The 15,046-nt window shown below is 38.8% G+C and overlaps 1 protein-coding gene across 1 annotated transcript in view; it reads left to right on the forward strand.

The window, feature by feature from the left end:
• The window catches only part of LanA (laminin subunit alpha), a 1,191,635-nt gene that overhangs the window by 371,019 nt on the left and 805,570 nt on the right, over window positions 1-15,046 (forward strand). Inside the window, exon 17 of the mRNA XM_090391815.1 lies at window positions 12,881-13,327. Coding sequence (XP_090247941.1) covers window positions 12,881-13,327 — 447 coding nt within the window. The remainder of the gene's footprint in view (window positions 1-12,880; window positions 13,328-15,046) is intronic.

Below are 15,046 nucleotides of genomic sequence, written 5' to 3' on the forward strand. Positions count from 1 at the left end.
GAAAGAACTGAGGAAGTCACCAAGTTTGAGTTCCTGGGATCCATTATTAATGTGAAGAATTGCTGTTCAGAAGACATCAGAAGGAGATTAGGAATGCCTAAAACAATAATCAGAGACTTGTCTAAAATCTGGAAGGATAGATCTATCTCCACAGGAATAAAATTGAGAATTCTGGATGTAGCTGTTTTTCCAACAGCAACTTATGGATGCGAGTCTTGGAACCTAAAGAAGTCTGATAGCTGCTTTTGAGAAAAGTGGTGTTACAGAAGACTGTTGAGGATATCATATACTGAAAGGCAGACAAATGGATGAGTGCTAAAAAGGATCAGTGGAACTTTAATGCTCCTTGAGGATATTGAGAGAAGAAAGTTGAAATACTTTGGACACATTGAAAGGATAGAAAGAAGACTTCTTAAAACAATAATAGAAGGTAAAGTTCCTCGATAAAGAGGAAGGCATAGACCCTCAATGAGATGAATGGATATTGTAACTGATTTTCAGAGAGTTGAAGCCTCCAGAAAAGCATGCAACAGGGCCTCATGGCAAGGACTGGTGTGGCACATCACTGATCATCTGAGTGACCACATGGCATCTGATGATGTCCAATGAATACATGGATGGATTGCCTGTGGGAGCAAAGTGTCCATGTCCATTGTCTGTGAACAATATCAAGTTGTATATAAATTGAGTCAGCCTCCTGTGATGAATCCTTAAACTCATTGGCCATGTAATAATAACATTTTAAGGGTTGAAATTATTGTTATTATTAAAAATTGGATACCTGCATGAAGACCTAGCATTTATTGCAGAAAATTCATTCTATAACTGTATCTGCCATGCTTCTCTTTAAATACAGGGTGTTTCAATCCACACAAAAAAGTAGTAAAAGTAATTTTTAGGTTATTATATATATATATATATATATATATATATATATATATATATATATATATATATATATATATATGGAGAAATCTCTAAGTTATTCATTTCAACTGTTCCTATATTTGTACCAAGAGGAATGTTCCTTGTATTGAGATCTCCCTATTAATAGATAGTCATTTGGAGTTTATTTTATCTTTTATATTTTGTAAATCCGTATAGAAAGAATTATTTTCCTCTAGATCATTAATCCTGTTTTTGATATTTCTTCCTTTTTGATGCCACTGTGGATATCAGCCCCAAACAGTGGGGATTGGCAGATTAAGAACTTTTTCTTGATTCACTGGGTTGTGTTGCATGGCCATTCTTCCTTGGTGGAGCAATGTGTCTAGTTAATTCCCGTAATGGGTGAGATTCTGGCCTACTAAATAGGTGAATAGTCACTGAAATTGGTCTGTTTTCTTAGAGGGACAAGTGACAGTTAACCACACGAGACAGAGCAATAACAGGTTTTGTGATGCTTTTACCAACATGGAAAAACTTGCAAAGTGGAGTGGCACATCTGAAGCATGCTGAGCCACTAGACCAGAGATCTATGGATATAAGTGCCTTCATAGGCACTTATATCCATAGACCAAGTCAAGACCCTATGATCACTCTCACAATTGCCACCAATTGGTGAGAGTGATCATAGGGTCTTGACTTGGGAGGTGGCTAAAGGTGTGGAATTTTCAATTAAGACAGGGTACATGTGGAATTATCGGGCTGGAAAGTATGACAAACTTAGGAGTTTGATTGGTTCAGTGCCATGGCATGTACAACTGCAAGGACTAGAAGTTGATAGTGCATGGGAGGCAGTTAAGAAGTGTTTGCATGAAGCAATGGCTGACTGTATACCTAGGGTCCGAATAATAAATCAAGTAGGGGTTAAATGGATGAATAACACCATTAAGCTTGAGCTGCAAAAAAAGAAACAACTATGGAGGGAATTTAAGGAGAAAGGTGACCGGCAGGCACATGAACGGTATAAAGTGCAGGCTAGAAGGGTAACGAGTGTGGTAAGAAAAGCAAAAAAGGATTACGGAAGAACATTGGCCATGCAGGCTAAAGAGAATCCTAAACAGTTTTTTGTATGATTTTAAAGAATACCGATGGTAGGGAGGTAACTGAATCAGTTGATATAGTCGAGTTACTGAGTGAGCACTTTGCAAGTATATATCATCCAGGTGGTGGTGAACCTTGCAGAAACGAATAAACCAGTAGATTATATGGGAATTGTGGTGAATGAAGTGGAGGTGAGTAGGCTATTGCATAACCTCAATGTCAATACATCCGTGGGATTGGATGGTATACCAGCTCATATCGTACGAGAAGCAGCTAAAGAATTGTCAGGTACCCTTGACCATTTTGTTTAATTTGAGTCTCGGGCCTGGGTTAGTCCCGAGGGGGTGGAAAGAGGGGAGAATAGTTCCACTGCATAAAGGTGGTTCCAAGACTGCTGTTGTAAATTACCGACCGATTAGCATATCAGGAATCATTGTCAAGGTCTTAGAGAAATTAGTCAAGAAAAGAATACAGGATTGGATAGATGAAAATAGGATACTGTATGGGGGACAACATGATTTTGTGAAGGGTAGATCATGCCTCAGTAACTTGCTTACATTTTATAACACAGTGACGGCCGAACTGGATAGGGGTAATGGGTTTACAGTAATACTACTGGACCTTGCCAAGGCCTTTGACAGGATACCACATGGAACCCTAATCAGTAAACTGGAGCAGATGGGGATAGATATAGGGTTGGTGAGATGGATAGGAGGATGGTGGAAGGAGAGATACCAGAGAGTGGTTTATTCAGGAGTGGAGTCTAAAAGACGGCTTGTGACTAGTGGTGTGCCGCAGGGCTCTGTTCTTGGACCACTGCTTTTCAATTTGTTCATCAATGACATAGGAAAGGATTTGAGAGGAAGTGTTCATTTGTTTGCTGATGATGCAAAGTTGGGTAGAGCAATTGTGAGTGCACAGGATGTCAAAATGTTACAGGATGATTTGGATAGTTTGGAGGACTGGGCTAGGAAAAATGGATGTCAATTTAATGTGGCAAAGTGTAAGGTTATGCACCTTGGGGTGAAAAGAATAGCAGCAGTATATCGCATTGGTGGAACCATACTCCAGGAGATTGATGAAGCCAGGAATTTGGGAGTGTTGGTGGATAGGGAATTGAAGTTCAGGGAGCACATTGCAAAAGTGACTAAATCAGCTCATCAAATCACTTGGCTTCTGAAAAATACTTTAACATGCAGAGACAAACAAGTTGTTGTTTCTCTGTATCGAGCCTTGATAAGACCCCATCTGGACATCTGTGCCCAGTTATGGGCACCAGGGTTTCTTCGTGATGGGGAGGAAGTGGAGAGGATCCAGAGACGAGTGACCAAGATGATAGAAGGTCTGTGGAATGAACCTTATGAGAGTAGGTTGAAGATTTGTGGGTTGCAGAGATTGGACGATAGGCGAAGGAGGGGTGATATGATTGAGACATTCAAATTACTGAAGGGTTTCTACAAGATTGATCCAGAAGATATTTTTGAAAATATGACTGGTGGTGGGAGGACTAGGGACCATGCATGGAAGCTGGGCAAGAGCATGGTTGACAAGGGTGTTAGAGCTAGGTTTTTTACTTGGAGAGTGGTGAATGAGTGGAATAAGCTTCCAGAGTCTGTTGTGGGTGCTACGACCGTGAATGAGTTCAAGGCAAAGTATGATAGATACTGTGTCAATGTCGAATAGTTGTTCTTGACATGATGTTAGGGCCTCCCTCGATGAGTCTGTCGACTCCTTGGAGTTGCCCGGAACAATAATAATAATAATAATAGCACAGTTGGAAGAATGACAGTACATTGTGTTCATCAACTGGAAAAGAACAGAGTTTGATTCTCATCATGGTGAGAGGAATCTGTTTATGGGCCTTTTTTTAATTGAAGGTGAGTTAGCTACTCTCATATGGAGATAGGAAGGTTTTTTTCTCCTTGAAACTCAGGTTTGTCATCCTACATATAGGCAAATTGGCCATGAGAACACATAATTTACAGACAATATATATGCTGGTGGTGGGCTGTAGATGGTGTTGTGTGTGTGTTGGTGGTAGTGGTTTTGTGTAGTGAGGATTAAGTAACGGAGACAGTGGGTTGTAGTGGAGTAATGTGCCCTCCCATAATGAGTCCTTGGAGATCATGTAATTATTATTATTACAGGCAACTCCAAGGAGTCTTTAGACTCATCGGGGGATAGTATTGGGCCTTTTTAATTGAAGGTGAGTTAGCCACTCTCATATGGAGATAGGAGGGTTTTTTTCTGTTACTACTCATCGAGTTGTAATACTACTACTAATAATAGTATATCGATGTAATTATTATCTGTTTCATCTGAATCTTTTACTGCTAATTTGACATTTCTTTCGATCAGAGTTTTGTCTAGACGTTGGTATTTGTGAAGACTGCTTCTTCCATTCCAAGTAGCAGGACTCCCGATATTGTGGTTTATTTTCATTTTTTCCCTTTCCTTGTTTTACTCATATCGATTAACTTGGCTGACTTGTTTTCCAAAGAAATAGTGTGACAGTTGATGAAACATGGCTTCATCACTATGACCTAGAGACCAAATAACAGTCAATGGATTTGAGACACAAAGGTTCTCCAGCCAAAGATGTTTTGAACCCAAAAGTCAGCAGGAGAGGTTCTTGCCATTGTCTTTTGAGATATGGATGGTGTAACCCTTACCAAGAACCTCAAAAAAGGCAAAACTATTACAGCAACAATTTATTCAACAGTTCTGAAGAATTGAAAGAGGTACTGAAGGAAAAACACTGCAGGAAACTCATCAGAGGCATGTTGTTTTTGCAGGACAATGCACCTGCTCGCACTGCTCATGAAACCCAACAGACAGTACACAACTTGGTCTTTTAATGTCTGCCTCATCCATCCTATTTGCAAGATCTGGCCCCATCTGACAATATCCTATTCCCAAATTTAAAGAAACACTTGAAAGGAGCAAAATTTACCATAGATGATGAGTATTATCTTCAGCTGAGGACTGGTTTATGCAACAAGAGAAAGACTTTTTTTCTCAAAGGATTTCAAATGATGTAGCAGTTGCATTGTAACAAGTGTATAACACTTTGTGGGGAATATGAAGAATAATGTGTAAGTTATATGGCTTCAAGAATTGAGCTAACTCAATTCCTTCATGATGATAATCACAACTTTTCAGCACACCCTCATTTGTTTGTTTTGGGCTGTAGTGTAGCTGAGTGAAATGGAGCATTTGACTTATCCATATAATATATGCTGAATTGTTGTCATGGACTGCAAAAGTACATTTTTTAGAGAACTAAGACTTGGATAGAATTTGGTATTGTAGTGGAATTTAGAAAATGAAGGCCTTCTCAATAAGGATTAATTTAATTATTAGGTGAGATCCAGCATTTCGATTTGGAGAGCAAAAACAGTAATCATACCATGGAAAAGAGGTGTACAGATCTCAGAGATCATCTTGCATGGCATGTCATACCATACGATATGAGACCAAGATTGTCTTGTAAGAGATCAATCTGTAGAAAACGAGATTCAAGTTTGCAAAGTGCAGAACAAACATCTACAGTGCATTTGAAGTTAAGTAAAGATCCAAAGTGCTGGAAGAATGATGAGAATTACCTTTTATTCTGGTTGGCAGATTAAAAATTTGTATTAGATCATGACTAATTTCACATGATTAAGATCATTGATTTCTTTTCCATGCTTGATCTGTGAAATTAGAGAAAGGGAGTATAAGCTTCTGTGTTATATTTAAAGTTAAACCACTTTTTAGTTACCTATAAATAGTCAAACAGGATAGAAAATCAAAAATATAAAGTAAGGTAAGGGAATCATACAGCAAACTGTAAAGTGGAGATTTCTGGTTTGATAACCTTTGAAGGGTTATTATTATTATTCAAGCCTCCATGGAGTCAAAACATAGACTTTGTGGTTCCTCTTCCTAGGAAACACAAAGTCTATCATACCACTCCTTAAACTCATTGACTGTTCTCGCTCTCACCACTCTATCAGGCAATGCATTCCACGGTTCAACCACCCTCCATGCAAAGAAGCCACTCCTCACCCTCCTGCTCACAGTTTCCTTTCATAACTTCCAGGGATGGCCCCTTGTCATCACTCCTTAACATTGCTCAACCAAGCAAAAGAACTCCCCAGTGTCAACCCTGTAACCACCTCTTAACAGCTTAAAAGTCTCAATCATATCACCTCTGCTTCTTCTATCCACCAAACTCTGCAGTCCACACTCCCTCAGCCGATCCTCATAACTAACATTCTGTAGTCCTGACACCATCTTTGTTATCTGACTTTGTACCCTTTCCACAGTTAATTTATCCCCTTCAAATCCTGGGGACCAAATCTGCAAACAATAGTCTAAGTGTGGTCTGATCAGAGGCTTATACAACAGAATGATAACTCTTTTATCTCTGCAGGTCAGTGTCCTTCTCAGTATTGCAGCAATCCCCAATGTTACCTTCACCACCTTTGCAATATGTCGCAGAATTTCAGGTTTCTATCAATCATCAACCCGTGATCTCTAGTCTCCCCTACTTCCTCCAGTACAACTCCTCCAATAGAGTATGAAGTGTCCCATCGATGTGTCTCAAACTTCAAGACCTTACATTTTGCTGCATTAAACTGACAGTCACCCCCATTCATTTGCCCATCTAACTAGCTTATTCAAATCCTCTTGCAGGGCTGCCGCATCTGCACTATTACTAATAATCCTTCCCAGCTTCACATCATCTGCAAACAACTAAATATCCCCTTGCAATCCATTGACAATGTCACTGATATAAAGGTTAAACAATGTAGGTCCCAGTACTGAGCCCTGTGGGACCCCACTTGTAACCCTCTGCATCCTTGAAACTGCTCCACTATTCACAACTCTCTGATACCTATTGGACAGCCAATCCTGAATCCAGTTGACCAACCTGACATCCATACCCATGTGCTGCAACTTAAATATCAGCTTATCATGTGGCACCCTGTCAAATGCTTTCGCTAAATCCAAGAAAATGGCAGTATATGCCTTTCCCTCATCTACTACTCTTCTAACTTTATTATAAAAGGCTAGCATATTCCTAAAACAAGAGCACCCCTTCACAAATCCATCTTGACTCTCACAGATAACATTACTCATCTGCCCAATTCTCTATACCGTCACTCACTAATTTCTCCAAGTTCTTAACAACTACTGGTGACACACAAACTGGCCTATAATTAGACACTTCCAGTCAGACACCACCCCTATGCAATGGCACTATCTTACCTTCATTGCATTCCCTGAGCATCTTTCCTGTAGCCAGACTTTCATTGTAAAGCCAGGTCAAAGGAGCTGTCAGTTCTTTAGCACATTCTCTCAAAACTCGTGGTGAAATACCATCCAGTCCCACAGCTTTTCTGACATCCAGAGTACTCAGTATCTGGAACACACTCTCCTCCTGCACCTCTAAACCTCAAACCTGCCCTATCCCTCTAGTATTAAAATTTACTCCTCCAGGATGAAATACTCCAGTAAGGTGTTCATTGAACAATTCCACTATGTTCTCTGCATCAGTCACTCTATTTCTGTTTTTATCCCACAATGTCAATCATCCACGGTCATTTCTCCTCCTACTGGTCACATAGCTAAAAGGCCCATAGAAATTTCTTTGGATCATAGGACCAATCTCTTCTCATATTCCAGTTTTGCCTTCGTTACCATACTAGTCACTCTCCTGGCTTGTGTCATATATTCATCATGCATCTTGCTTCATTCTTCATCATGTGCAAGAGGAGCAGGGAAATGAGGAGGCTCAGGGTGAACAGGGGTACACAGTGTGAGAAAGGTGGATGCTTCAAGAGGAGATGACAGCATGTGTAGGCAGGAAAGGAATGGGATGACCAGGGATCAAGAGGAAACAGTTGGAATTGAAAAGCGTTCTAATATGAAGAAGCAGAAAGGGAAATGGCCCCAGTTGAGCATGGAGAGATCACATCGAGTGAGTGGTATCAGTGGAACTAGCTGTAGATCCAGAAATGAGCTGTTGTGCTTGTATACCAATGCAAGAAGTATAAGAAACGAGGCAGATGAAATGGTTGCACTAATTGCGTCTGTTCACCCAAAGATTGTCGGAATAAGTGAGACATGGCTGGAAGAGGATGACATCCCGACAGGAATAGAGATGGAAAGGTATGATGTGTTTCGTGAGGATAAAGGGGTAAAAATGGAGGGGGGGGAGTGCTATTGATGATAGAGAAAGAGTTATGTCCATACAAAGTAGAGATGCAAGATCGAAATAGTGCCAGTGGTTTTGAGGCAGTATGGTGTGAGATAGAGGTGAATAGAATCAAATCCTTGGTGGGATGTTGTTATAGACCTGGTAATGTGGATGGTGGTGATAGTGAAATGTATAGTCAAATTAGCCAGCAAATAAGAAAAGGGTGATCATTATGGGTGATTTTAATTATGGCAGTATAGCAACTGAAAGTAAAGAAAATTAGTTTATTGAATTTTTGAGGGATAACTACATCAGACAGTATGTAACAGAGGGCACACGAGAATTAAGGGTATTGAATTTAGTCATCTCATCAGAGGATGTAATTGTAAATGAGGTGTCAAATCATCCACCAGTTGGTGAGAGTGACCATGAGGTGATTACCTGGGTAGTTGCCAGCAGTGGGAGGACCTCTGTGAGAAAAGGATATATATGATACAACAAGGGGGGGTTGATTATGAAGAGCTCAGGAGACAGCTTGCGGGTGTAGCATGGAATGAGGAGTTAGCTGGAAAAGAGATCAATGCAGCTTGGGAGATTTTCAGAAAATATCTAGTAGATGCAATATCTAAGTGTATTCCAAGGGTGAGAAGGTTAAATAAGGTAGGTGTGAGATGGATGAATGAAGAGATTAAGCATGCAATACAGAGAAAGAGGGCATTGTGGAGGCAGCATAAGAGAAGTGGAAATAATCTATTCCATGAAGTCTACAACGACCAGGCAAGGTGGGTCAGTTGGTTAGTGAGGGTAGCTAAAGAGAGATATGAACAGCAGTTAGTTAATGAAGCCAAAAAGAATCCTAAGGAGTTCTTTTGATAGCTAGCAAAAGAATTCCATTGATAGGAGAAAATGGTATAAAGACAGATTTTGCAGAATGTGTGGTGGAGATACTTAATGAGCAGTTCATAAAGATCTTTCAATCTTGTGAATGTGACCTCATGGAGAGATTGAGAGCAGTTGATGATGGGGAGGAGAGACTGACTGTAAGCGAGCAAGAGGTGTTTGGGGAGTTGAGTAAACTAGATGTAAATAAGGCTGTGGGACTTGATAATATATCATTGTGTATTCTGAAGGAATGTGCCAGAGAGTTGACACCAGCCTTGACATATTTTTTTAATATGAGTCTTGCACTTGGTCAAGTCCCTAAAGAGTGGAGGGAGGGCAAGATTGTGCCACTTCATAAAGGAGGTGATCGAACTCAAGCATCAAACTATAGGCCTATCTGTGTGTCAGGTGTTGTTGATAAGTTGTTGGAGAAGCTTGTGAGAACTAGGATCCAGAGTTGGGTTGACAATAATGGTATTATCTTTGATGGACAGCATGGATTTGCTAAAGGGAGGTCATGTTGTAGTAATATACTTACTTATTACAATAAAGTGAATGCTTCCTTGGACAGAGGAGAAGGATACACAGTAATATACTTGGATTTTGGAAAAGCTTCTAATAGAGTACCTCATGATAAGTTGACAGTCAAACTAGAGCAGATGGGGTTGGATGTTAGATTAGTGCATTGGATTGGAGACTGGCTGTCTGATAGGTATCAACAAGTTGTGTATGGGGGAGCGATATCCAGCTAAAGGAAAGTCACTAGTGGAGTTCCTCAGGAGTCTGTTTTAGGGCCATTACTATTTAACTTGTATATTAATGATATTGGCAAAGATTTGGATGGAGATATTCAGTTGTTTGCAGATGATGCAAAGTTGGGACGAACCATAAAGAGTAGTGAAGATATTGTGGCCTTGCGAGAAGACTTGAATAAATTGAGTGATTGGGCAAGCAAATGGGGATGTGAATTCAATGTTGCAAAATGTAAGGTTTTAAAATTTGGAAAACAAAGATGGGATGCAGAATTTATGCTTGGTGAGAATATATTGTTAGAAGTAGAGGAAATAAGAGATCTGAGGGGGATAGTGAATAAGGATCTAAAATTTAGGGGACACATTGCCAAAATTGTGAAGACAACACAAAGACTTTTGGGAATGATGCGGAGGACACTGACGTGTAGAAGTAGGGAGATTCTTGTTCCATTGTATAAGGCTTTGATTAGGCCACACATGGACTATTGTGCCCAGATTTGTTCACCGGGTTTTCAGAAGGATGAAGAGATGTTGGAAAGGGTCCAAAGGCGACTGACTGAGGTAGTTTCTGACCTCTGGAATGTTTGAGTATGAGGAAAGATTGAGAAGATGTAATTTGCAGAGTCTGGTGGGAGAGAAGGAAGAGGAGAGATATGATAGAGACCTACTAGTTGGTAAGGGGTTGTTATACGATCAGTGGTGGAGAAGTTCTACAGAGAATAGTGGGAGATCAGGGGAGAACCAGAGGTCATCCCTGGAAACTGTATAAAGAGGGTGTGAGTAGGAGGAGTGAGAGGTAGGTTTTATTTTTCATGCAGAGTTGTGAATGATTGGAATGCCTTGCCTGAGAGTCTGGTGTCTGCAAGGAGTTTGAGAGTGTTTAAAACACAGTATGATAGCTTTGTGTGTGATAAAAGGACCTCCCAGATGAGTCTTTGACTCCATGAGGGCTTGGGGTAATAATAATAATAATAATAATAATCTGCTCTTCACCTGTCTCCTTATATCTCCTGTTTTTTGCATTGCCTGTTTTTTGCATGCAGTTCCTGTTTAATATTGTTTGCCATCCACTTTACTCCAAATTGTGTCTTCTTTTTCACTTATATAATACAGCTTACTATTGCTGCTAACAAATATTTCTTCACAATTTCACAAGCAGCAATGATATCCCATCCCTACAATTCCTCCCTCCATTTAACTTCCCCAAGTTAACATCTAAGACTATTATAATCACCTCCCTTGTAATTCCACGTATGTTCGCATCTCTTTGATACTCCTGCATGTCTATTCATCTTCAAATCAAAACCACATGATCACTCTCTACAAGTGGTGGGAGTGATGTCATCTTAGTTATTATCAACTCTTCTGATGCTATTACCAAATTCAAGACTCTTGAAACTCTTGTTCTCTTTATTACATGTTGCCTATGACATTTGTCCCTCAAGAATTCTAGAAATTTCATTCCCTTATTGTTACATGCATCTTCCTCTCCCCAGTTTATACTGCTGTAGTTAAAATCTCCCATAGCAATCATTCTTCTTGCACTTACCAAGCTCAACTGTCAAAACATCCCCTGGTTCCCACCCTCTGTGATCTTTGGTCTGTAACAACACCCCACTAAATATCCTGATCTGCCCACCTCTACCTCACATCATATGCTTTCAAAATCCTTAGTGTTACTGCTTTCCAAAGCTTTTTTTAGGGGACGTAAGTCGTCACTTATCATAAGGAGTACTTCACCACCATGCTTTCTCTTCTTATCCTGCTAAAAAATGCTGTACCTTGCTACTTCTATTCCTGTTATTATATCTTCTTCTGTCAACCACATCTCACTGATCTCAATAATCTTTGGTCAGACTGATGCTATCAGTGCCATCAATTCCTCTCCTTTATTACGGATACTCCTGGCATTGGTGTAAAGCATAAAAATGTTATTGTTTTTATACCCAACATTACCCCCTCTAGACTCTACTGGGTTCAGCATTGCCTGATGTCGTCTCCCTTCTCTTAAGTACCCATTCTCACAAGAGGCCACCTCTGCTTCCATCCACCCTAGGATGCACCGACTTGTTCAGAACAGCAATTTCTCTAGATTTCTATGTCTACCCTCATTCAAATGAAGTGGTCTCTTCCATACAATTCCTCCCTGTCCTCAAACACCCTCCAAACATCCACATATTCCATTCCTCTCTTCTGACACATTCTAGCTATTATGTTATTCAATATTACAGCTGTTCTGCTCAGCTCTTCACTATCATACCTAGGCAACACACACACACACACACACACACACACACACACACACACACACACACACACACACACAATCTTTCCTGTCTGTGTCTTCTTTCACACAACCTCAAGCAAGAATCTCATGTCTCTCGTTGCCCAATTTACATTACGTCTCAAGTTATTTGTTCCTACCATCACAATCATCTCATCCACCCTTTCACCCCTCTTAATTTCACCCATCTTATCTAATTTGACAAAACTGCATGTTCCCCCCATTTTCACAGAAGACATTATGCAAGATTTAGTTAGATAGCTGAGACCGAGTGTTTTTGTGTATGATGCCAATTGGAGTTTTTTTTTTTTTTTTTTTTTTTTTTTTTTTTTTTTGGAAGGGGTATATTTTTGTTATTGTTGTAATATCTTGTATTTTTCATATTTTTTGTGATTTTTTTGTTGCATTTTTTTAAACAGATTTTAAACAAATCCTGTTAAGAAATAAATAAATAATATTGAAGGGAAAATGAACTGGTCTTAAAAAGTGGAATTTTCACTTCTGGTGAAACATACATAAATATCATGAGAAAGATATTTGCAGTGTGTAATGCAGTCATTATTATCCTCAGAATTAAGTAGTATGGAATATAGTATATGATAATTACATACTATATCATAGATTTTGTTTTCTGAGTTAGTTTAAATTTAAATCTTATAGCTTACATTTTACAACTGACTAATAATTTTTATACCTGATTTTTTAAAGGCAGTTTTATTTTGATTTATTTAGAATGTAAAAAAATGATTACTTAGTAATGTTAATTGTTTTTTGTTTCTGATCATGCAGGAACTTGGCGTTGAGCATATGGCCTTGCTCAATGTTAATCAGACAACTCTTCATATGGATCTTCGTGTTAATAAACCTGGTCATTATGTTATTCTTATCTTGTATCATACTCCAGAGGGTGGGCAGACCACAACTTTGATGGTAGAAGCAGCAACAGCTAATCAGATGGATAAAGGTCGATCTATTCTCTATGACTGTATGTACACATTTATATGTCGCCAAGTAGTAACTGATCGTGATGGAAAAGTGGCAGTTTTCAATTTTGAATCTAATTTTGTGAGCTTAACTCTAGAGAGTGATGAATTTTCAAGCCTTGCTATTGATGGGGTTTCCATAATACCATATGGTAAATGGCATACTGATTATATTGTTCCACAGTCACATTGCATCAAGAAAAATGGAATTTGCATAGATACTTCATATCCACCAGTTCCAGAAGCAGCAAAGGTATTTGTCTTGTTTACTCTGGATATGATTGGAATGATTAATATTTCTATTTAAAAAAGCATAATGGTTACCAAAATAAAGGAAAAAAGTATTTTTTGGTGATTGCTTTTCATAGCAAAGAAGGTACGTAATTGTGGAGATGATATCATTCATTCTCAAACCTATGTTCTATAAAATACAGATAATTTTCTACATAAAATACCATAAACTAATCATGAAAATGTAGATAGATTGCATGATTAATGTTCATTTCCATAATGTTATTGCTATTGAAAATTTATATAGTTGCATCATCAAGTTTTTCTCTCAAATTTTTTTCATGATATACCGCCCTATGCTCCACATGTTGTATGAAATATTCATATTTTTGCTCTTCTCATTTTCTTTCCAACATTTCTGTTGTCATATATATCACATGGTAACTTTAATTTGATGTTCTAAAAGAATTTCTGCATTATAAATTCATTATTATTATTATCATTAAGATGGTGGTGAGGCAGGCAATGCTCCATGGTGCAGAGACATGGCCTATAACAAAGGCACAGGAGAGGAAGATGGAGGTAGCAGAGATGCGGATGTTGAGATGGATGAGTGGTGTGACAAAGGACAGGATAAGGAATGACTACATCAGAGGGACGATCAAGGTGGGACCGATCGGTAAGAAGGTACAAGAAAGCAGGCTGAGGTGGTTCAGTCATGTAGAGAGGAGTGAGGAGTATGTTGGTAAACGAGTGGAGTGTATGGGGGTGGAGGGAAGGAGGAAAAGAGGCAGGTAATCAAACTCAGATGGAGGGATAAGGTGGCAGAGGATCTTAGGGAGAAAGGATGGAGTCGGGAAGATGCCCTGGACCAGATAATCTGGAAGAAGAAGATTAAAGATGGGAACGCCAACCCCGTTTAAAACAGGATAAGGCATAGCGAAAGAAGAAGATTATCATTAACATCAGACCTCCATGAAGTCTTAGGACTTATCACAAGAGGTTCCACTGTCACTCATGAAGCTGATCATTCTGTGTTTTAAATGCATTCATCATCTTCACGCTCACCATGCTTTCGGACAATGCATTCCAATCATTGCTGCACTTTATTAGACAAATATTCATTTATATCAGAATACCCAGAATTTAAAGACTCAGAATATGGATCATTTAGAAAAATTGGATCAAAACCAGTGAATGCAAAAAATGCTGAATATAGAATGCCATCTTTGAAGTGCCACTTTATGAGCATAATAGATGCCTAAAACATAATGTAAAGTAAGATAATAAAATGCAGGATACTATGGATTCAGCCATGTTTTATAACTAAATGTAGAATAAAACTCTAAAAAGTTTTGACAATTTGCCAAATGGCTTATGAGAATATATCTATCAGTATTGGAGTTATTACCTTAGTTAGAACTACTCAAAATACACAAGATAACTGACTGTTATATTCTCATAAGCTGTCTGGAAACTTTTTTAAATTTATTTCTACAATTGACTATACATATGGCTGAATTCATAATATTTTAATTCCATTTTAACATAACAGATAGCGTTCACAACAAGCTGATGTACAGCTAATCATGCCATTGCTATTTTGTTTCTTTTGTTTCTTTTTCTCTTGGGCTCAAGTTATGTTTTTGTTAGTGTACCTAGGTAGGTAGGAAGGTATTTATTGCAAACAAAATATAAACCTTAAATGGAGCAATGTAAAAGTGTTGAGAATACATACATG

The sequence above is a fragment of the Typopeltis vanoorti genome, chromosome 4 (assembly GCF_054136105.1).
Source record: "Typopeltis vanoorti isolate ZY-2024b chromosome 4, IOZ_Tvanoo_1.0, whole genome shotgun sequence".
NCBI classification, from domain to species: domain Eukaryota; kingdom Metazoa; phylum Arthropoda; class Arachnida; order Uropygi; family Thelyphonidae; genus Typopeltis; species Typopeltis vanoorti.